At 31.2% G+C, this 24,872-nt stretch overlaps 2 protein-coding genes across 5 annotated transcripts in view; one reads left to right on the top strand and one right to left on the bottom strand.

Annotated features, from left to right (window-relative positions):
* The window catches only part of LOC117225262 (Suppressor of ER stress-induced death), a 61,588-nt gene that overhangs the window by 1,438 nt on the left and 35,278 nt on the right, over positions 1 to 24,872 (top strand). The window lies entirely within an intron of this gene.
* LOC117225263 (organic cation transporter protein) lies at positions 3,224 to 24,846 on the bottom strand. 4 transcript variants are annotated; one of them, XM_076519322.1, is made up of 4 exons: positions 24,660 to 24,846; positions 15,230 to 15,489; positions 12,231 to 12,551; positions 3,224 to 9,184 (listed from the first exon to the last, which is right to left on the bottom strand). In XM_076519322.1, the coding sequence occupies exon 4, from the start codon at positions 8,460 to 8,462 to the stop codon at positions 6,780 to 6,782; it is 1,683 nt and encodes a 560-aa protein (XP_076375437.1). In that variant the 5' UTR covers positions 8,463 to 9,184; positions 12,231 to 12,551; positions 15,230 to 15,489; positions 24,660 to 24,846; the 3' UTR covers positions 3,224 to 6,779. The 4 variants fall into 4 exon arrangements, with proteins under 4 accessions (XP_076375437.1, XP_076375436.1, XP_033334552.1 ...); XM_076519321.1 differs by lacking the exon at positions 12,231 to 12,551; XM_033478661.2 differs by lacking the exons at positions 12,231 to 12,551; positions 15,230 to 15,489.

The raw sequence follows: 24,872 nt of genomic DNA, 5'->3' as shown, positions 1-24,872 counted from the left end.
ATAAGTAGACTGCAGATTTTTATAAACAGTAAATATTTTCTAACAAATCATCAATAAGATCTATAAGATAAGCGTAATCAAAGAGATTTACGTGATCTATTATATGTTCCCAATTTGATTAGGATTCGCAGAACGTAAGAATCTTATAAACGTCTTATCTTAATTATTTAATTTATTAAATATTAAATACTAAATATTAAATTATTTAATTTTCGAAATTGTTGGCGTGCCAGTCAAAGTATTAAGAATTTTTTTGTTTTTACTGCTTTCTATTTGATCTAGTTACTTTTGACAAAAATGTATAAAATCTGTAGTCTAATAATGAGTGTTCAAAGCAAATATGAATTTTTAAATTCAATTCCAAAATAGTAACAGAGTTGCTTGTTAAATCAATGTTTTGATTATGGGTGACTAAAGTAATACTCATCTGTAGAGACAGGTTCGATACCAGCCGAACGTCACCCGACAATTTGAATTCTTATGTAACACATTGAATTTATTCATATACCTATGATTGAACCTGTGGATTTTTGAAAGTCAAAGAAATGTATGAATAAATAGGTCTAATAACATTTTTATTTTATTTTTAAAATAAGTAATGTTTTAGTTGACAAAGGAAACTTTTCTTTAATTGTAATTTTTGTAAAACTATGTATGAAGATGAGAATTTACGCAATGATCCACTTATATATCCATCCAAAATCATGAAAGTATTAAAATTAATTCAAAGTAAATATTCGAAATATCGGTAGAAAGGTACTACTTTATCTCTTTTAGTACTGTGGATATTAACTTCATGCGATGTGTATATCAAATTACCTACTACTACTTACCTACTTTTGGAAGATTTTTATGTTAAATCGAAAAGTTCCTCATAATAATAAAAATTTTCATAAATATTCAAAAATTTTCCAAAATTCAAAGATGGTACAAGAAATCTATATTTAATCATTTGAACTCGTGCAAAACAAGTTAGATCTATTAAACTATTTATCAGCATAGGAGCATTTATAAATAAGATTTGCCCTATAGCCGAGTGCTGAGAAAATATTAATGTATTGGTAAACGTCTCATGGTGGCTTATTGTCAAAAACATGATTAAAGATTTAGTCTTTCGTACACTTTAAACTGTATCCGAAATATATTAGAAATTATCATAACATAGATAAAAATCTACGTAGACTACTTTTTGTCAGACACCCTGTATACTTGCCTCTACATCATAATTGACACTTTCATTAGGACGATCAAGTATTTACTGACTTGGTATGTTGTACTATACGTGGTGTACCACAAACATTAATCAAATACTGTGATTGACACCAACGAGAAATCAACATTATCACGCGAATGGCCATATTTATTGCATCAGACAATTGTCAATTTAAAAAATTTCAATCTAGTATCTTAAAAAAATATTTTTTGAAAAATGTACATTAAAGAAGGTTCGAAAAAAAAATATTTGTCTACATTCAACGACGAGAAGATTTTTAAGTAACATACTAACATATAAAATAACGTGTTAAATACATATGGTTTATTTATTTGTATGCTTAATTATTAACGAACGATATTTTACATTTATGCGATTACGTAGTACAATAAAATGAGAATTTCGTTAAAAACTAGAATGAATGGGAATTATAAAGGGAAAATTTTTTTTTTCAGAAAAATATTTCCAATGCTTTCGATAATATTCGTTAATATAGAGACTGCTATATTATAACCGTTTTGTTACACAGCTACTTGCGATATCACGGAATTCCTCATTAATTGCATCCGCCATATTTTCAGCTCTCCATTCGAGGTTCAGGTAATATCGAGAAAGTAACTGGCCTTTAAAAACTTGAACTTCAGTCGTTCACCTTTAAAAGACATCATCGTACGAAAAATTTCATTTCTCGACTGAACTTTTAAAAATCATCGTGCACTCTCAAATCCATAGCAACTTATGCTTAAATTGCAAGACATAAGAGCCAAACACGAATTTTTCCTTTCCTTTATAATTCTAATAAGTTCGAATTGATATATCGACATTCTTAGCTTATTTTAATATTTTCACTGCTTTAGATTAAAATAAAAATTTCTAAATTATACAATTTACAAGCACACTATTTTGTTTGCATTTATTACTGATAAATACTTAAACGATGAATTTTTATTTTGTTTTTATTAATACATAATAGAAAAAGCAATCTTTATTTAATTTAATTAAATATCAATAATTATTTTAGTAACGCGAAATTATTGAAATAATAAATAAATAATTATAAGAATATTGCAATTGAATATTGGAAACTAATGTGTTTCGAGAATTTTTAACTCCTATTTGTTATAATGGAAGTAGAATATAACAATCCGCAGTCTAATAATTACATTCGAGTTTTCAGGAGTGGTCAGAATTTTAAAAATCATATAAGATACTCGCTTAAAAAGAATATAAACTCAGAAATCGAATTGGAAGTGCAAAGTAATAAATTGACAGCGAATATTACAGAGATGCATGTTTTTATAGAATATTATTGCAAAAAAGCCATGTGTGTAAATTGGTCTAATCGTTGCAGGATTTATTTGTATTGTTTTTTAAATCCTGCATCATTTATTTAAATCAGATGAATTTCATCTAGACAACATGGAAAATGAATTTTTCTACTTTTATTATTAAAGTTTCACGATTATGTTTTCAGACTGGGAAAGAAGGATATCTGGTAAGATTATTTCTCAAACTTTATGATCGAAAACATTTAGGTCACTACAATGGAACATCGAACTTTTCCTATTATGTTCGAGAGAAACAAAGCAGTCTGAGTAAACTGATCTTAAACCTAACCGCGAAATCGCACATAGGGTACGATTAAGGTCGAACATATTTATACATACATAATATGTATCAATATGTCAGACAAAAAAATGTTTCTACCGATTTTCGTTAATTATAACTTTTGGAATTGCCATGATAAAAGTATAAAATTATACCAAGAAAACCTATGTTAATATAGAAACACGTGTACCACTTTATAAGAAGATTATCAAAAGATGTACTAAGATTATAGCAATAGATGAAAGTTATTCGAATCTTCTAATTTATAATATTAAAAATCTTGAACATATTCCTTATCTTCTATATCCTTATCTTTGTTTTATATATCTTTTAGATAATGTAGAAGTGACAGTAAGAATGACAACAAGGAATTGGTAACACTTTATAATTACTAGACAAATATTAAGAATTCAACTCCTTTATTTAAATGATTTGAAATAATACAATTTATTTCTTACTTATAAAGACAATTTCAATTGTCACTTATTAATTATCATTATAATTATAATGGTCTTTGCAAATGAAATTTTAATGTAATTTATAATTAGAATTGCAAATTAAATAGAACTAAATTTGCTCATCTCTGATTATTTGTAACTTATCCAAGTTATTAAGAGAAAAAATAAATATCTATGCAGTTCCTGTTTCGTGCAACGGAAGTTGCAACATTTTTATTTTGCACAAAGACCCGCAGTCTAATAATTACTAACAATTACAAAACTGGTGATGAAGATTATTAGTTGGGAATCTTCAAGGCAAACTGATGAAGATTGTAGTTGAGAAACAAAATAAATCATCTGGTATAAAGCATTAATAAATGAATTAATAAATACGATTCATTCTTAAATGAACATTCTCTTTTATTGAAATTATTGCTTTCCCAGTCTAAGAAATTATTGATACGCTTACAATATTTGTTACTAACTCTCACTGTACCAGGTCTGGGGTTTTTCGGACCCGGAACTCGAGGCTTGCCTTGACCGTTTGACTAACGTTTGTTTATATTAGTGTAACGACAACAAATACAAAAACAAATGTAGCAAATGTAATTACCATGTAGACAAGTACAGTAAAATTATAGTAATAATAATAGTAATAATAATAATAATGGTGATAACAGCAACAAAATTTTGGTTTAAAATGTTTAAATGAACGTGGAGCTGCGCGTAAACACCCAATCACCGGTACTGGGAGGGCTAAAAGATGTGATGTATTGTTTGTTGTATTGCAACGTTACCATCTTTCGATTATAACGAATTATAATAAAAATATTTATACATCCAATTCTGTTTACAATCTTCTAAGAGTATTAGTAAAATAATACTCGTTGAAAGGCTCAAAGTAGATATAGTTTAGATTTAACATGAATGTAACCCATCACAGGCCGAACTTAATTATAATGGATAGACTAAATTCGATGTCAATGTAACACAACCTTTAAATTAATTCTATACATTACTACGTAATTCACACAAAAGCATTTTGACAGAGTTCTATTTACGATCATTCCATTTGTTAACCCAACATGATTACAATTCTAGTAATTATGGATAGATTCAATAAGCATTTAAATTAACTAATTATTAGACTGCGGATATTTATGCAAAATAAACATTGTCTAAATTAATTATAAGAATTGCAAGTCAGATGGAACTGTCTTATCTCTTTTAATAATTTGAATAAGTTATACATAATACATAAGTTATTCTCAAATTCTTCTAATGTTCTTAATTTTTTGTTTTTGTTCTAGTCATTTTTGTCAAAAATGCATAAAATCTACAATCAAATAATTATATTTCGGAGGTGTCTAATCGAAATATTAGTAAGCAAAGAAATAGCTGACAGAAAACATAGACAAATAACATAACAAGCTGCTTATCTTCTAATTTAAGTATTCTTAGTTATGTATATCTTGGTATACAGATATCAGACAATAACCGAAGTATAAATAAGCGTCATCCAAATCTTTATGAACATCTGCTTCTTAAAGCACGCTAGAAAGTAATTAAAAACTAATCGACGAGATTTAACTCCAACTTAACATATGCTTCACTGAAACTTAATAAGCAGTATTCGAGTAAGAGAATTGACAGTATCATAATAAAGATAGTTAGGTTAATTATTAAATCTACCAACAAGTATTGTTTTATGCTAAGCTGAAATTGTTTTCGTTAGTTATAAAGAAAAACAAATTAGTTCATATAAGTTACATGCTTGCTCACTCAATAGAACGAACAATTTCCTTTTACGAAACAGATCTGAGACAGTAAACTAACATAACACACTTATCATTAAATTGTGGATTTTATGCATTTACGATGAAAATAGGTACGTGTAATTTGAAGTAGTAAAATGATTCAATGAATTTAAGAATGTCAATGAATTACATTTATCTTTTAAAAATCATTAACGAAAAAGCAAAATTGCTATTTAATTTTCACTTCTTATAATAAATGAATCATTTTTATTACTGTATTTATCATTCAAATGGTTCTGAAATGCACCAAAATGCTGAAATATTGTACAAAATAGTATCATGTATCGTTATATCCTTTATTCACGCTAAACCAATTACGTTATCAACCGTAAATTAAAAGCTACGCGAGTTACTGTCTGTCTAATTGTGCGTTTTTATTGAAACAGTTGTATATGGATGTTCTTAATTACGTACATATGTCAAACAGTAAGTCAACACACGTTTGCAAGAAAGAATGTTAAACGCTTAGTATAGTGTCACCGCAATAAATTACAACTTGAAGAACGTATTAATAGGTTAATATTTATACATTTTTAAAATATTTGAACGCTGTAGAATTTAAAAAAGCTACCTAATGCTTAAAATAGTGGAAAATATCTCAAAATAGAATTTTTTTTCTACTTCATTGCATAACATGAATTTATGCATTACATATATAAACTTGAATTCGCCTTAAAATGTATTTAGTCGTAATTACTATGATATAAAATAATAGAAAAATATATCGGTATATATTGAAGTTTCATTTCTTAAAAGACGTTTCACGTTCACCTTATCTGGTGGAATGTCCTATTCCAATTTAGCATGCGTGATTACAGTCATGCGTAAAATATCGATAAATAGTTCTCCTGTGTTACCATACTTGTATTGCGATCGCAATTGAAAACCTGCAGTATCGATAAGTTATCGTAATTGGATAACACGGTAGCGAGTTACAAAATAACCATGCTACAGATGCAGCTCGTTACTCGACACGTACTTTTTGATAAATTGTTTCCTTATATTATGCTACATAGTGCTTTCGTTGATCTGCAGACATAAGACAGAGCGATAGTTATCAGTTCTTATCTAATTTTCAGTTATATGAAAATCTGGATGTACATTTAAAAATGTCTATAATTATATTTTTAAATTAAAAAATGTTTTTCTTTAGAAACCTAAACCGTTCTAACCTGCAACTGCATGAGTTCTCATTGGTCGCACAGATATTACTATGATGAAGTGTTTAAGGAAATTTATCGTACGTGTTTGTGTATTTTTTTACTTACATTCAATAAATTAGAAAAAAATCATTAAATATCATTAATTAAGTGAAATCGATAACTGAGTACTCATGTGAAATTTGAGTAAATAAATTAAACCTGCAGATACGTCTAAAAATATATGTTTGATATGTTTTTAAACAAGCTACACGTATTAATTTATTAACAATTTTTTTGTTTCTATTTGTCCACTAATAAAAGCTGACATTTAGTTCGTATCAAAGATATTTATTATGTATGTGTTGCTAATTGCGATGCAACATCGTTTGTTTTTCATTATCATTAACACCGTCCGATTAATACATAGAATGGTTCCGATCAATATAAATTACATCACAAGATCGCATTAGTATTGCGAGCCACCCTACTGTCATACACCACTGCGCTCTCAATGAGAACCACTGGGACATCTCGCGAAAGCCATCATCACTTTCACATTTCACTTCGCAGCCTCAGCTTGATTAAGTTTCTCCTTCTCGTCCTTTTCTCCTAGTTGGTTCATCGTTACTTCGTAACTAGCACTAGTCTTCCTCTTCGGTCCCAGACAAGTTGTAAATACCGTGTCACCGATCCCAAAGTTTTCACCATCCTCAATGCTCTCAGGCATCGGCTGGTTGACTGTCTCAGGCAAGTACAATGCTAAAAACCCGGACACCAGAGCAACGAACCCAAACAAGACCGCTGGCACTTTGGGATTAAACGAGTCCAACAGCATGATCATAGGCGTTAAAGCTCCGCTCAGTCTAGCGCACATAGACCCGATACCCAGAGCAGTGTTCCTGACCACGGTAGGGAATAACTCGGCTGTATAATTGTAGATGACAGCGAATGAACCGGCTATACATGCTTTACCAAACAAAACGATCACCACAATCGCGGTAGCAGCCACGCTGCTCCCAGTTGGCACACTGGAAGCTACAATGCAGCAAACTCCGCCAATCAGCATGAAGGTGCTAACTACACATCTTCTCCCAGTCCTGTCCATCAACAGGCACATTAGAATGTAAGAAGGCAGTTCGACAAGACCGCTCAGGAACATCATCAGGAAAGGATTGCCAACCAGGTTGCCTACGTTCAGCGACAGTCCGTAGTAGACGAGAGAGTTGGCGAACCAATTCAGGCAGACGTTCAACATCTTCTTCCTTAAGTTTGGCGTCCTGAAGAGATCCAAGGCCCCGTAAGACCTTTCTTCTTGCCTGACGCGCTGGACCTTTGCTTCGCTGATCAGTTTAGCTGCATCGATGTCCACGTTGTTCCCATTCATCCTCAAACCTTTCTGAACTATCACTAGGGCTTCACTGACCCTGCCTTGGGCCCAAAGCCATCTCGGTGACTCATCCATGAGCCACCAGTGCCCGATCAAAAGAGCACTGTGCATACCGTAGGCGATCTGCAGCCACATTCTATCTTTGATCACAGATCCCCAGACCGCTACCAGCATGAATCCAACTGCGAACGCTAACTGGAACATCACTCCGCAGACTGTTCTCTTAGATGCGCCGACTAGCTCCATAGTCAACACGAATCCTGTGATATAGGCTCCAGCTGATCCGAAGATTCCGTAGAGGAATCTCAGAGACAAGAAAATATAGTAGTCGTTCACTAAAGCGACGCTCACTCCGAGGATTAGTTGAGCCACTGCGGACACGTAGAAGATGATTTTGCGGCCGTACTTGTCCGCTAGGCTTCCTAGGGACACTGCACCGATGAAAACGCCGAACATATAGGCCGACTGGGCCAGTGAACCCATCCAGCGCTGGGAACACACGAAGTTCCATTCCATTCCACGAGACGATTGGAAGTACTGGGTGTCGTACGTCCAGGAGTTGCATTTTTGCATAGTATTGTTTACGTCTAAGTAGTGACAAGCGTCTACCGATCGAGGGAGATCTTCCAGCATAAACGACGCGTTCCAGGCAGCCGATGAAGCATTTAGGGAGCCTAAGGACTCCGGAATGTCGCATTTGTGAGGAGGGACGGCTGCTACTGTTAGCAGTGTCAGCATGTGAAGACCGGCTGTCAAGGCACCGATAATGTGCAAGGAGAACTGCCAGCATTGATACTTCCCAAACTCGCCCAGGTACGACATTAGCTCTTCGAGGTTCTTATCGACGCTCGCCATGATTGATTCTATCCAATAAGTCTGGGAATAAGAAGGATGGAAGGACTGCTCGAGATTATACACGAATTAGACAGAATTTCTCTAGGATTTGCTAATCGTCTAAGGTGTTATATTCTAAGTTAAAAATATACTTAGTCTTTTTTGAGATTTGAAGGCAAATTCTAGACACTTCGGTGTCTTATTGCTACCGTTTTTCCGGAATTTGTTGACTAGAATCGTTTTCGTTTCTTCTTCTATTTTTTTCTATTATGAGATCTCTGTGTTTGCTCTGGCTTAGTCTTCCGTAGTGGTTGCTATGTTCCAACAACAGTTTCTCGATGTCCGTTACTAACAATCTTTCTGTAACTTCTTTACACTTTTAAGGTACAAATCGTCTGATTCCTCGATTAGCGTTGGAATTAAGTAAACGGTATGGTCGTAGAGTAATCAGAGATCGATAAAATGATTTAAAAAACCGAACAAATTGATAATTAAGGTCGAAGTAACGTGACTGCACGATCATGTGAAATGGTCTCTTCCAATGCCCACGGCGAACTGCATCACTCACTGAAGCTGCTGCAGCGAACAACAGTTTCCTCGTATGCGTTCGATTGACTTTCTACGAAAACTGCAGGCGACCTTGGATCTTCGTCGTGTATATTTCTTGTTAGACTGCTTGTATCGGCACGAGTGGTTATTGTTGACTGAACAAGATTCGTGAGATGACTTCTGAGATCATCAGTCTGAAAAGAGAACACATTTCGGTTAGGCACAGGTGGTCTCTATAAGATATAAAAAATATTTCGTAGAAAACTTTGAACGTTGTTTATAATAGTATTTTTTTCAATACTTTGTATCGCTATCGAATGTATATCTTAAAACTTTTGTACTGTTTATTTCCTTTCAATATTAAAAGATATATAACTAGGATGTCGTTTATGAGACACCTAGTATACTACAGGGAAAACCACGTATCATTCACTATAACGTGTGTGGTTAAGAAACTGATTTATGTTTTTTCTAAATAGTAATTACGCATTTACGGATTTAAAGCGAATAACTATGTAATAATTCATAGTTTTGATATAAGAACACATAATTTTAATGTAATAACACATAAAATATTCTTAATGGTACGATTTAATTGTTCTTTATAAGATATAACAAAAACAGCGTAGTTACTTGCTTCTAAAAAGTATATCAAAACAAATATTCATCAATCATTTGACATGTTAAAAATAAATATAGTCATGTTTGAAAAACAGATTTTACTTCGTTACGTCACAGTATTTTATTTCTACGTTAATTTGATGTTAGGCTAGTGTTACGTTAATGTTGAAGCTTTTTTACTTTTCTAATTAACATGCAAGAAGTGTGAATATGTTTTCATTTATTATATTACTGAAATACACGACTCAATATTTTAGTTGCTTTGCTAAAGTAACTGTCAAAACTCGCTAAAGCTGTCACATCAAGGGTACATATTCAACGTTACGAGTAAAATACACAAATGGAACACAAATCTTCTTGCATTTTGCCACAGAATAGAACGCGAACCTTGTTTCTTCGATGATATTTCCACCATTCTTTACATTACACAGTAGTGTGGCAAAGATTCGAAATTTCTGGCGACACGTTCGGTGTTCGACTGAGCTCAGAATCACGCTGCAATCACTATAAAAGCGTGTCTAACGCCTTATCACGCGTACACCGCAGAGATATCGGTAGTTTTCGTTGCCACCGACTAGAAGTACTGTCGATTACCCTAATTTCGAAAGAGTTTTTCCGTTTGGTAGAATGTAGCAAGTTTCTTGTGGCCTTGCTTTCTATCCTGATTATGACCTGCTGCGATCGCAACGACACTTGTGCTATATTTCATACTAAAGTATATCTTATGTCGAATAAATAAGTTCCAAGAAAAAAAACTAGATTTTTGATCCGAATGAATGAAAGGACATTCATTTTCATTAAAATTGCATTATACAATAAATGCAAATAAATGATGGATAATGTCAGATGTCTCCGGAAAATTTTAAGAATATATTCCCCTATTTTTTCTGTTTGGTTATTTACTGGAATATAGTTGTATATAATATATATATATAAATGTAGTTTCACGATTGATTATGTTAAAAATTTGATTTTTATATTACGGAATTATACTAAAATAATATTAAACATATTTAGTATATATAAAAATAGTAAATAACAGATTAATAGAATATTATAATATGTTACTGTCGATGATTTTATTTTATTAGTGTTTCTTTGTATCTCGTTCATATTTCACGTTATAACAAGTGTTTAATACGTTAATTCAGTAAACAAATATTTGTTTCCCATATTTCATGCGCCAGAATTTACTTTCGAGAATTTCATTTATTATTGTTGGAAATTAAGCCTGACATCAAGCGAATGCAGTTATTTATCTCCATTCTCGAAAATAGAATCCGGATGAAAATTGAAGGAATTTTGAGTGATTAACAATTCGCAAAGCACTGTGGTTTGTTCAATATCTGTTCAATTTTTGAAATAGATATCTTATTCTCTGTGTATTTTAGTCGACCCAAGGTCTCACATTTACATCTTTTTCTCATGCAGAATACTTAATGATCTGACATTTAACCAATGCTTTGGTGTCAATTGATAAGGTTTGATCAATAAAATTTACATAATCAAATCATTTCAGGTATTCAATTTTATCAGTTTATTGTAACGTTCATATATCTAATGTGTACTGTAAATACGTGAATCGTGACTATTGTTATTTATTTTAATTTAATCGAGTAATCATGGTTTTATTATTTTGTATTTTATTTCCTGTGTCTGTTCTGTTGTTTATTATTGTATCAATTCTCTAATTTGCTTTCTACATTTTTCTACACCCAAAGATTACGCGTTCATTCATTCCTAATAAAAAATGAATATTACGTTTTAATCGATATTAATAATGACTTCAATAGAGAATTTAATGTAAACTGTATTTTCTTCGATTTACATTCCCCTAAAAGTGTAAGTAAACATACAATTCAGTTTGTAGAATTTGTACAAATATATGCGATACTGTTCACATTAATGAACTAATGATTGATTTTAAAAGAGGGCAACGTCAATTGTGATAAATTTTTAGCGTAAAAGTTGATCTCTCATGATGAATTTTAATTATTCATTCAGAAGAGAAATTCATTAATCTAGTTGTAAATGCTGGTTGAATGCCGACATAATTATTTCAAATATTTTTAACACGAGGTTTATAGAGCACTAAAAGCAGTCATTTTTATTTACTTGATAAAAACAACAAAAATATATTTGTTTAGAATTTGAGCGTTCTCTTATCATAGTACATGCTCAAAGAAACAAGTTTACCGAATAAATTGCCCATGGATATATATTTACAATCTCAATAATCGTAAATTAAAAAATTTGAAATCCCTCTTTTTTATCTGTCCTGTAAACCTAGTATTAAAAGAAATGGATTATCCCTTAATTCTCTTAAATTATATTAATACAGATTGAATTCTATACATATTTGGATAATGAATATACTTTATTAAAATAAAATTTAAATGTTAAACGATTCCAATGTTACTTTATTTTTAATAAAATGTTAAGAAAAACATGTTTAACCATCTACATTGTACACACAAGTGGGTTGAACGATGTGTCTAAAACTTATGTCATTCGATCAAAGCAGACTTTATTTTCTCCAAAAAGGTGTTAACGCGTTAAAAACGCACATACGTTCATAATTCAGACATCACGTTAAATTGATTCGTAAGCTTTCCATACCTGGGGGAACTCGACCGTTTTCTTGCTTAATGCACTTCAGAATAACCGGTTGCCATACATTCGGCTTTTCACGATCTATTTTTACATGTCCCGCGTAACGAAGTTTTCGTCAACATAGTTCCATACGTTTCTCCGGCCCAACGCAAGCTTGACCTCACTGTTTCATGCTTCGTGAATAGCTCGGTGGATATCAATCAGCCATCTTGTCAAGTTACTTTCACACGATATTCCTTTCGGCACAGTATTCCATCGAAGAACCAGTGTCTCATGATCGTTATGCACCTTACGTGGCCACCAAGCGAAACGATCAGTGCCAATGAACTGTTAGCATAAATGGTAATGAAACGAGCTTCAAGATGCACATAATCATTGGCCTCAAGTTCATAAATTATCACACCGCAGTATACAATGAATTGACAAATGAATTTAACGTGTAAACAGTTTCCATGACTCCTTTAACACTAAGCCTACCAGAGCAATCGAATGACCGCTTTTTAAACTTCGAACAAAACTTTCTGTACAACCTTCTCTCGAGTAGATAGTTACTTAATTTTCCAATATCTATGTGTATTATATTTTCGTTTTTTCGGATCGAATATTTTAGTGAGCCACTGTACATAATATACAGGAGAAATAAATTAGCTCAGTTAGACAACTTTTATCGAGATAAAGATAAAACCATTACCTTTCTAATCACATGGAACTATGCACGCTTTCTAGGATGAATTAGTTTTATATGCTCAGGTGCAACAATGTTTATTTTATGTGTGATTTTTATTTAGCGTTATTATTAAGTGTAAGTCGCATTTTTACTAAGTACTTCTCGTATTTTTTTAAAATTGCAATGCGCATATAAATGTCGCTGTTTTATGTAATTACGATAACTTATTTGATATTTTTACGTGTCCAAATTGGACTGCTAGATTGTTAATCATTTATAATATCGAATTTTTTAAAATACAAAAATCGAATAGAAAAATTTTGATTTCAAAATTGTCTGTGCAAATGTTTGTTGAACACCCTAATAGCAAAGTACCAATATTAATATTCGATAACTTGTCTATTCTTCTAAATGACTAATTTTTAGAAAATGTCTCTTAAGAGATGAGAAACAAGGATACTAGGTAATGTAAGCAATTATTTTCCAAGAAAGCTTGAAGAGATTACTCAAACATGAATCTACTAAATTCTACTAATAAATTAGTCAGCTAAGAACTTGTGCCAGAAGCGTTCGTTAAGAATTCATATATTTCCAAGAATTAACCGGAGAAATATCATTTCGGTTCTATTAAAAAAACTGCTAATTGATTCAAATATACTAGAAGATTATTCGTATGAAATTTATTCCAAGTGAACACAATCTCTTATATTGCAGTTTCTTTTAGTTTACTTTAATTATCTACTTTTTAAATCAAGAATATATAGTACACGTAATACTTTTATAAGAAATTAACTTGAACACCAAGTCGCAAAAGAGTTATTCATAACTAATAAAAATTTTATTATTCCTGGCCGATATTATTATTTACTACGTCAAAATTGGCTACACTAATTTTAGTACGATGATAGAATTGTACGTGTTTTTTAATAATACGATAAGCGTAAAAGGCTAAATATTTCAGTGATTTGAGAAGAATAAAAGAGAGGACAAAATATTAACATCATTCACCGACTACATCGGAACAGGTATACAGCGCCATGATTACATTGTGAATATCATTTAAGGCCGCTTATGCTTTCTGATGACAATGGCCAGGAAAGTTGAGTGCATATGCATATGTGCTAATAACATAAATGCACAAATTATCAAAATATAAATATTGCATTTCCTCGGACGGACAAAATGACAGCACATGTTTAATACGTTAAATGCCGCAATACTGAGCAAAATTCTGACCCCTAGGGCCTAATACTTTTATTGAAATGAAAAAACAAAAAACGCTCCCGAGAAGCAATGTTTGTCGCACGCAGCCTTAACGGAAAAATTCTGTGTGAGACGCATCCTGTCTCACGCGGCATGGCGGTCCTCAGTAGGTATAAGATAGTGAATGCCTCACACGGCAGTCAATGTGTTAACATATTCGCATTCAAACTACTGAAACGAATAAATTTTTTATATTGGATCGATCGGAAAGTTGTTTCGTTCTTCCACGAGAAAATGAAAGATTTTTTTAACGTTTAGGGTAAAAACAAATTTTTTGACATTTTTCTGGTAGTTCTGAAATATTATGCCCGTGGAAGTTCTGTTTTTTATTGGAAAAACACTGAATTACAGAACGGATACAAATAAAGGAATAGTTTAATTTGAAAAAGATACTTGGTAAAAGGCACATCCATTAAAAACTATGTTGAACTAATAAACGAATAAATATAAACACGTGCAGTACGTATTGATGAAGAAAAAATTGTGTTTCAGCGAAACAGTGTTGCAGTACATATTGTCAGTTAATAAAAAGCAAAAATACATTTTTGATATGAAAATCAAGGTTTGCGATGATCGACAACGATCACACGAAATTAATATGAGTTGAAATAAGTTGTTTACGAAGATAGAAGATACTTACGTCGCATAAATCATTCGAAGTATTACGAGAGAATGAAGAAAATAGCGACACGAAAGTATTCGAATACTTTTTAAAACTGAACGACATTATTAAAATTGGACCGAATCTCTTGAATTGATTACGCGACGTTAGAAGCACTGATTTACTAAGGAATGTCTAAAAAATTAGAATTGGTTGGAAGCGCAAGAAAAAAATAAAAATCTTACGTTTCTAAAATTATTATTTTAGCCTAGAGCTGGAAATTTCATCGAAATTGGTTGACATTTACATTTTCATCTAAAAGTACTTTTTAACCATATTACATTTGCTGAATTACATCTACGCATGTTAGTTTCTTATTCACAAAAATGTTAGATACTGTTAGATACATTTTATTCGGAAATAAATACTTATTATAAATACGTGAAAATAAAGAAGAAAAGAAGAAAAACTTACTGATTGAAACTCGCTTTAGAAAACATCGTAGAGAGGTTCGGTTCTTATTCATGCCTGTCGTTTAGGAACGCTAGTCGAACAGTGAATTGAACGATCAACAGTAGCGCCGGTGTTTTAAGCTCGATGAGCGTCCTTGTCCAATTATCAAATGTCCCTAATTTGAACTTCAGAATTAATCGGATCAGAACGTGAAGGTAGATTATCTTCTTGCGATGCTCAGTTGCTTGATTGTTCGGCGAGGAATGTTGAACATGACTGATCTGTCGAATACAAGATAAACTGGAGCAAACCGTTACGAGAGGTATGCATGTCTGTAGCTGTCTGTATCAGATCACGTGTACTTGATCTGTGAGTTTCGATTACTCGAAATATAAGTATTTACATCGAACTATCGGTTGGCATTTTCGCGAATTTTCAAGTATTTCTTTTTTGATTACAAGGCAAAGAAACGAAAATAACGTGACGAAAATATGAGTGGGCAAAAGGGTTGGGTAAAAAGTAATCTGATTAATGATTAACGATTATGACTAACGTGAAATCATGTTCACGATTAATGATTGCGATTACTAAGCAATTAAGTAATCATGATTATCGAATAATTGAAGTAATCAAAGCAAATGTAATCATTGGTCATGATTAACATAGTAATCATTAACATAGTAATTACCTGATATTTATCGGTATTTTGGTAGTTAGTAATAATCGTTTTTATTTATAAAAACTCTGATTTAAGCGAGTTTCGTTACAGGAAGCATGGTTCCCTCTTGGACCTTTTGTACGTCATTGTTGCATCAGGCAATGTATTTTCGTAATTACAAGCGATCGATTGGAAAGGGACAATTACAACATGCATTTTTCAGTGTATGGGGCAACGGTTCTTAGAAGAGAAAGTCATTGTCCGGCGACTGCCTATTGACTGTTTACGCGACGCGTTTATCGTATGCTAATTTGACACTGTCGCGGACTTCGAATATTTACATTTATCGAAATGCAAGTTTATTCCAATGAAATTTCGCTTGGAAATAAATTCTCCTCGACGATAACAGTTTGGTAGTAAATAATACATAACTTTATTTATTTATTTTTTATTCATTTATTTATTTATTTATTCATTTTACCGGACAAAGTCCTTTTACATTAGATAAATAAGGAGATTTATATAAAAATTAAAATAACATGAAAATTAGTTATGAGACATATAATATTTTAATGATTAACTCTAGGTTGACTAATATTTTAACTGTTATAATTTCGTAAAAAGTCGCTACCTTCAAAAGAGATATTTACTGAAAAATGTTACAAACTGAAACGTCTCCAAAATCATTGAACAATTTTTCTCACAAATAAACCGACCACGAATTTGAGAACCGAAGCTTTCCCTTTACAATGACCTTTCAAAACTTGGTGTACGACATTTTTTTTAATCATTTTATGAAACAGGAACGAGGAACAAGTTCGGAAGTGTGGAACGCTCGTGAACCTTGTGTTACTGTAAAGTAGACAGTACACCTTCCATTCGAAGCTCAATCGAGTGACTAAAAAAAATCGTACGTCAAAGTTTAAGGGGTCATTGTAAAGTGAAGACTTCGATCTTGAAATCTATGTTAGGATCAATCGGAAACAAACTTTTCCACTGTATTTACAGATGTTTCAAACCGTAACATTTTCTAGAAAAAGCATGTCTCTAGTTACCAATCTGTTACATTACCTAGAAATGTGTTACAGAGAGAGGAAAATGAATGATGCGTCGCGAGTAAATAGAAGCTTCATGCTTTAAAATGAGTCCAGGTTCGTTGTTGTACTACATGCTTTTACGAAATTGTAACAGTTCATATATAGACAATTTGTCAAAAATCGGAACTCAGTGTACGATATTTTCTGCACTGTATATTTGTAGTTGTGAAGGAATGTTTAAGTTTATCCATTATTTGAGCTGAAACAGTACTAATACGAAGAATCAGTGATGAGAAATTTTTGCGTGTTTCCTTGCGATTACATTTATACATACATTGCGGATCTTTGTGCAAATTTATATTTTCATGAATTGTTTCACAAAAATCTGAACAAGGAAAACATTTCTTACATCTACTAGACAGTCCCTCGTCACGAGAGAACTGCGAATAATAATATAAGTTATTTTGATTAACATTCGCGTTTGCTGGCATTTTACAAACTCGCATATACCATAAATGCACAAAAATTCATAGTTTATATGCGTATGAGAATTGCAACAAGAGTATACATTTCATGCTGTGAACTTTACAGCTTCATGATGATAAAATATAGGACGTGTTCAGGCTCATTATGTAATAACCATAAACACTTGTCGAAAATGATTCGATATAGGATCGTGGATCGAATCGCATGACATCGTGAAAGGCTCGAAATTCGTAGTAATCGAACGCAACTATTCGTGATTCAGGCGAGGATACAGTGATTACTATCTCGTACAAACTAATCCAGGAAACGGAATCATTATTATGCCGGTGTGGCAAGCAATCTTGCAAGAACCGTAAGGTGAGCCATGTATCGACATTCCAGGATAGTTGCCAAGCAGGAAATATTTGTAAAAGGAGACTGGACGATGATGCCGAATTACTTGATGGAAGAAAAAAATACACTGAACGGTGTAGAAGAGTCAAGCCTATAGTTACAGCTCGTTTCAGAATTGTAGGGACTCTCGAAAATGCTATGTATATTTGTCAATTTTTCTGGTTATGTAGATAAATGTTATGATATTTCATGAATTTCGAATTATTTCGTCTTTTTTGAAAATATGTTATAACTGGACTGGAGCGCTTTATGTGAAATACAAATTTTTTAAATTAATTTTAAGAAACAGAAGTGAAATAAAAATATATTTCTTTCGTTAATAATTTCAATTACTTAATGGGAATGCATGAACACTTTCAGATACTTTCATTGTTTGCGATTTTATCTAATCAATTTTAGCATAAAAGCACAAAATTTGCGTCAAAATTCGAAATATTAACGAGAACTAAATTAACGCACCACAAAAAAATTGTATTTTTTCTTGTATATTTTGTACAGTCACAAAAAATGGTTACGCTTTTAAAAAATTTGCTTGTGTGTAAGAAGACAGGATATTTCGTTGTTAATTAGAATATAAATTATTTCTAGTAGTTAACTATTGTCCTCAGTTAAATATTATGCGATCGAAAGATTATGTTTCTACATTGGACATTAATTTTAATTTTTAATCAAGATCTCCATATCTGTCTGTATACCGTACTTTAATTACTTAAATTCAAAAATGTTTTCATTATTTAGATAGGTTAACCTTTATCTATATATTTTAGGTGCAATTTTTAAAAGTGACAATTATTCAAAGACTTCCATAGCATGATCTTGAAGCTGCTTATTGTGTATGATTTTCTATTTACTACAATAAAATTCTAAAAAAATGCTTTGGAAAGTAAATATGATAAGCATTGCTCATAGCCCTAAACTTTAATTGTAGTAAATACTAATATTATGTTACCAGACAGTTGCAAATAGCAGAAACACGACTTGCTTTAGATATAAAAGTTAATTTGTTCAAAGCACACGCCATTTTTAATAAAATAAAATTGCGAACACGATGTACAGATCTTTCGGAAAGCTTACCATTACTTTTAGTATGACCCTAATTAGTGACTGATAATCCCAAAAACTGATTGCATTATGTTTCCTCCTTTATGTACCAGATTATGGCACAATAATATCGAAATTTCAATGAATCGATGACGTAATACCTCCGAGATAATAGCCAACTTTGAAACGCTCAAAATATTTACTGCTGACGTTTTAGACAATAATGAAGTATTTATTCATACAAGAATGAAAAGTCGAATTGTGAATACGTATTACCGATTAAGACAGCGGATGTAATTAAAAATGTAAAAATGAAAATTGATAAACTGATGACCTCAATAAAGTAGCTATCAATTATTGAAAAATGAGATGTAGTGTTTTCATTATAACTATATTATATTTGATACGTGTACTTCTGTTATCGTTCAACAGAAGAACAGTCTTTTCTGAATAATTGATAATAACTTTTCATATATTTTATTATACAAATTTTATTGTGTTGGAAATTTTACAGACGGAAACAATGCCAACTTTGATCATATTAGGACAAATTCTTTGAACTAGTTTTTTCTATGAACTTTTCTATAAAAATCTAATTAAGAATCTTACATAATGATGAGTCAGTATTTACTAAAAAGTGCAAACGATGAACATTTTTTAATTAACTAAATAGAGGAATATTATGTAATATAATAAATATGTTGTATCAGCTGATATTACATAAGTACAATATAAATCATTGAGTATTTTCAAAGTCGAGTATTTTCTTTATGTATTCTATGAACTAATTTGATCCATTACCTAATAATTGTAATTGGAATTCGTAGCAGAGATATCTAAACGAAAACTTAGCAAAATATCATATTTCCATATTACTGTTTTTTATTATTTTTAATATAGAAATATGCAAATATGAGATTTTTATCTATACGATATTTGTGTATTTTGTTTATTCTTTCTTTAAATATAGTCAGTCAAAGGTGGTGCTGAAAATAATTATAAACTTAAAGTAACTTTTACATTTTTAATGATATTTAAACAAAACCAAAAGAAACTGTATTTGTATGTTGCTATTTCCTATCATTTCCAATATAGAAATATACATAGGTATTTTGTTATGTTTCTGTTTATATGCCACTAAAAATGTAAAATTTATTTTGAGTCCATATTTATTAACACCACTGTAAATCCCATTACTGTTATTACGTATTATGCAAAATAAATGCTTAAAAGTAGCATAAACATTTTGTATCTTTTGATAGATTATAAAACAACGAATCCTGGTGATCACATTTACAAGAACAATCATATATGAGGAAGTCAATTTGTACGCATAGCTTTGAGACACCCTGTACAACGTGTAATAGCATTGATGACGTTCGAGGCTCTTCCCTTACTACCAGTTTGCAGCAGCATTTCGCTGTCGTCCGATGCATATTCGGGACGGTTCACAAATAGGCGTATTAATCTCCCACGACCTCCGTATATGCACGTTTTGCATTTAATTTATACTTAAAATAACACCTTTAATCTTTAATGTAGCAATTATTTTCCTCGGGAAGGATTTTACGAATATCAGAGGGACTTTTGTAATACTTTCAGCATAATTAAACAGAGACGTAGAATTTCCTTTAACATTTATCTTACGATTAAAGTTCCTATCAACTTATGATGCATAATTAAAATTTTTATTCGATATAATTTATTGGAAAGTTTTCTATTATTTCACTTTTCCGAAATGAATTTCTGATTGTAAAATATTAATTACAAATAACATTCTTTAGCCGTTTATAACTTTCTTTTTCGATAAAATTTTGTGTATATGCCATTTATTAGATTGCAATTAAAATTCAAGTGACACCGTGATTATTTTCTAGAGTTCTTGCAATAATTACGATGTCGACAGGGTGTGATATAAATTAAGTGAAATACATTGAATATTGTCCATTTGAAATCATTTGATGATTAACAATTAAATTTTTATTATTGAAAATTGAATTGTTAATGATTTCTACATATATTGGCTTGCATTTTTATATAATAATACAATATTAATTGTGAAAAAATATATAATAGGGCTTTAAATAACGATAAAAGACATTTAATTATCACGCAATTATAGCATGTCTGTAACTGATAGTTTATAATGTGTAATTAATTTTATGTTTGCGAAGCACTTGAAAGCAAACAAACAATAATATATAACGCGGTAAGGTAACGAACAGTGAAACTATACATATATTGTGTGTTTCACTTGTACGATTTCTGAGGTTATATTAATAAGGTCAATGGTGTGTTTAATTTGCAATGTATTTGGCTAAATTTATATCAAACGCAAGACACTAGTTAGAATATTATAATAGTTACAATATTAGTTTAATTTAAGATTAAGTTTAATTTTAATTGCATTTTAACAAATTATTTTTGAAGAAAATTTTATCGAAAAATAAAATTATAAATTATTATTAAATAATGAACCGTTAAAATAATGAAAATACCACATGGATTACGTATAAATTTGATGAAAGATTTTATGCTTTTATGGTAAAAATGTGTAGATGCAATTTAAAACTGTGCATAGAATTACAAACGTTAGGAATACCGAAATGATTTATTTGCAATATATTATTTGATGTGTCATGGATTTTGTAAACGAAGATACATACTAGGACATCGCAATAAATAAATTGATCAAATATTAGACATCGTAATTGACGCGGTTAGTAGCAGCTAATTTTGGAATGCATTTTAATTTTTTAAGTTTAATTTGGCGAAGTTTGATAAACATGTTATTGCTATCCTCGTTTCTTGTAAAACTTGAGTGCTGTTTTTCGCAAGCTTTTATATAATATAATTTATGGTAAATAAAAGAAAACCACAAAGCATTGTGGACAGGATAATAAAATGCTTATGCATGGAACATGGTTACGTAAGAAATGAATGGAGCATCTGTTCCATGTGCTGTTGATGACTTTAGATGCACCAGCAAGTATCTAGTGTAACGATCAAAAATGCAAAAACTGTTAGAAGTCTCAGCTTTGTAAAAGAACGTAAATATATTACTGTAGAGATTTATTTATACGAGCATGTATTTTTATAGTATTCTGCTACCTAAACATTTTATTATCTAAGCACTGCATTATTTAGATATATTTTCACTTAGTAGAAAACTTGAATGAAATTTTTAAATCGTAGAATATTTCGTTATCAGAATATTACACAAATAAACGTTCAGATGAGAGAGGCTCTACTGTAAATGTATAGTTGCCTCAGTTCAGGGTTGAGTAAAATTTTATTCGTACAGTTTATTCGAAATTTTATTCGAATAAAATTGTATTCAGAAAATTTCTTCGAATCATTTATTCGAAAGATTAGTGGAATAAAATTTTATTCGAAATGTTACTCGAATAATGTCCAACTCTGTTTCACTTATATTCAGTTGTACATAGAGAATGTTCCAGTATTAAGTCGAAATACAGAAAATGCGAAATGATTTCTCTGTGTTTTCGAGACAATTAATTTGAATTTTCTATGTGTGCGAATATATCATACTAGATCGTGATTGAACGGATCTCGAAACAAATATTTACTTTATCCACTTCTGTAGAAGCATAATAACATCATGTCAAGTATACTTGATACATTGCCACAATCTTTTTATCAACAAGATTCTTTAACTGTGTTCTTATCGTTCGATCATAACATAGTCAAGTATATGTGCACACGGGAAAAAGTAAAAATCAATTTTCTCGAAAACGAAGTTTCAACTGGAAATAATTTATTCGATATTCGAAGTAATAGTTATCTTTTTAAATGGACAAATATAAAGTATAAACAAAATATCTTTGTTAGAACCTACAATTTTTCCAGTAACAATTAACTATACTTATTAGCTTCGTTATTTAATATAACCATTTAGGTTAACGCATACAATGATTGATAATTTAAGGATAAGTGTTAAATAATTTGTAGAAATAAAGTGTTTATTGCTAAAATCCAAGAATAAAAATTTCTGTAATCACATTGAATATATTTAAGAATAATAAAACAATTAACATTAAGCGTTTGCATACGTTAGAAATGTTACAAAATCATTATTTATAATTAATGTTTCAAAATTGTAATAATTGACTGGGTTTTGCATAGTAATTGACGACCTTATATTTATCTCCCTTTTTAACCTTTGGAATCTTGGATTGTATAATTTTAATCTAAAAATTTAGTTTGGAAAAGTTATTTTATAAGATCCTACACGATTCAAATGAATGCTACCTATAGATATATTTTTTAATTTACCAACTTCCATCATTTATCAATTTATTCAATTATAGCATATGATGTAATGAGATATATTAATATTTAAGTCAATCATTACGACATAACAAAATTGTTGACACTTTTTGACACCGTTTTCATATTTTTGAAAACATTGACATTTTTTAATAAACCAATTTTTCCTCGCTATCTTTGAAATTGTTTTAACGTATGCAAGAATTACATAGGTATTTATCATAACTCTTACTAATTGAAAATATTCGAAAAATCGTTGGCGTTACGATTTTTAGGGAACATTACACTGACTCCACATAGTTGGGATTCTCGCAACGATTTATCTATATAAACAATGTGTTATATGCTTCACTATAATACAGTGGTGTGAACAATTATAGACTCAAGGTAATTTTTACATTTTTAGCGACATAAAACAAAAACTTAACAAAACGTCATATTTGTACATTTCTATATTAGAAATAATAGAAAATAGAAATATACAAATATAGTTTCTTTTTTGATTTTTATTTAAATATCAGTAAAAATGTAAAAGTTGTTTTGAGTCAATAATTACGCACACCATTGTATATACTTTTAATTTAATTTAATTTAATTTAATTTAATTTAATAAGACGTATATTTATTAGAATATCAAAATTTACTCAAATGTTAACGACGTGTAAAAGTTTCATAACTTTTATCGGGAAGTGTACATACAGTTACATTGGACTATATCTAATAAACCAACAAGACGATTTCGATGACTTTTTAACATGTTCTTGGGAGTATTTTCTACCTTTATGTGAAAGAGAGTACATTCACCGGACAGTACTAAACAACAGTATGCGTTACCCTAACTTTGTCACAAATTAACTGTCGCAGCGAGAGTACTTTTTTTGTATTCGTCACGTTCGTCTTTCTCCCCAGCGTCATTTTCGAAACTTTATTTGACAACTATATGTCACCGGTGATCTTTATAAAGGCTGCACACGTTGTCCAGAATGTTTTGGTTCGCGCCAAGATTGCGCCAAGCGAATGGGCCCGTCATTAGAAAGATCGTTGCTTTAACGAAAACGGCTCGCAGCAGAATATTGGATTTTTAAGCGAGACCTCCCACGGACGCTGACTTCAATCACATTGATCCAATATACTTAAAGGGATTTCTAAGCTCTATCGCTCCGCGAGACCATGAAATATTCTGTGGCATTAAGTTCAGGTCTATTCGTCTATTCGCAGTCGAACAACTAATATTTCGATAAAAAAATCCAAGAAGGAACCAAGAAGCACAATTTCACAAATCTTCGATCGCAATTAATCGAAACAATCAGTTTCGTACAAAATCAGTGTCACTTTGTATGCCATTTCAATGACGCTTAATGAACGCTTCGTGTCGTTGTGTCTATTATTTGTTATCAATTAACAGCTGAATATAATGTTTGCACGGTGATGATTTAACGATGTTCGTGCATGGTGACGAGTGGTGTAGTGTATAATTTGAGGCGATGGCGGGTCGTGAAAGTGGTAATTGTAGTGACGGTATATGTAGGTGATAATTAGTACTCACCATGTATACGGCGCTAACGCGGTGAAATTTGAAATCGAGGGGTGATTGTTAGTGATTGTTGAGGCACTAAATGATTAACAGCCGAAAGGAGGCAACCGTCTGCGACCGGATGAAAGTGAACGAAGCGCTCTGGCGAACAATTCGTGTACTTCTCATTGGTAGGAGATAATGAAGTCATAGTGGTGCGAATTAAAAATTCTGTGATGGATGGAA

The sequence above is a fragment of the Megalopta genalis genome, chromosome 2 (assembly GCF_051020955.1).
Source record: "Megalopta genalis isolate 19385.01 chromosome 2, iyMegGena1_principal, whole genome shotgun sequence".
Lineage (NCBI taxonomy): Eukaryota > Metazoa > Arthropoda > Insecta > Hymenoptera > Halictidae > Megalopta > Megalopta genalis.
The sequence above is the reverse complement of the archived record's forward strand: the minus strand, read 5'-3'. Positions and strand labels throughout refer to the sequence as shown.

Coding starts and splice junctions, on each gene's coding strand:
- LOC117225263 (XM_076519322.1), bottom strand. CDS start 8,462: ATGGCGAGCGTCGATAAGAACCTCGAAGAGCTAATGTCGTACCTGGGC.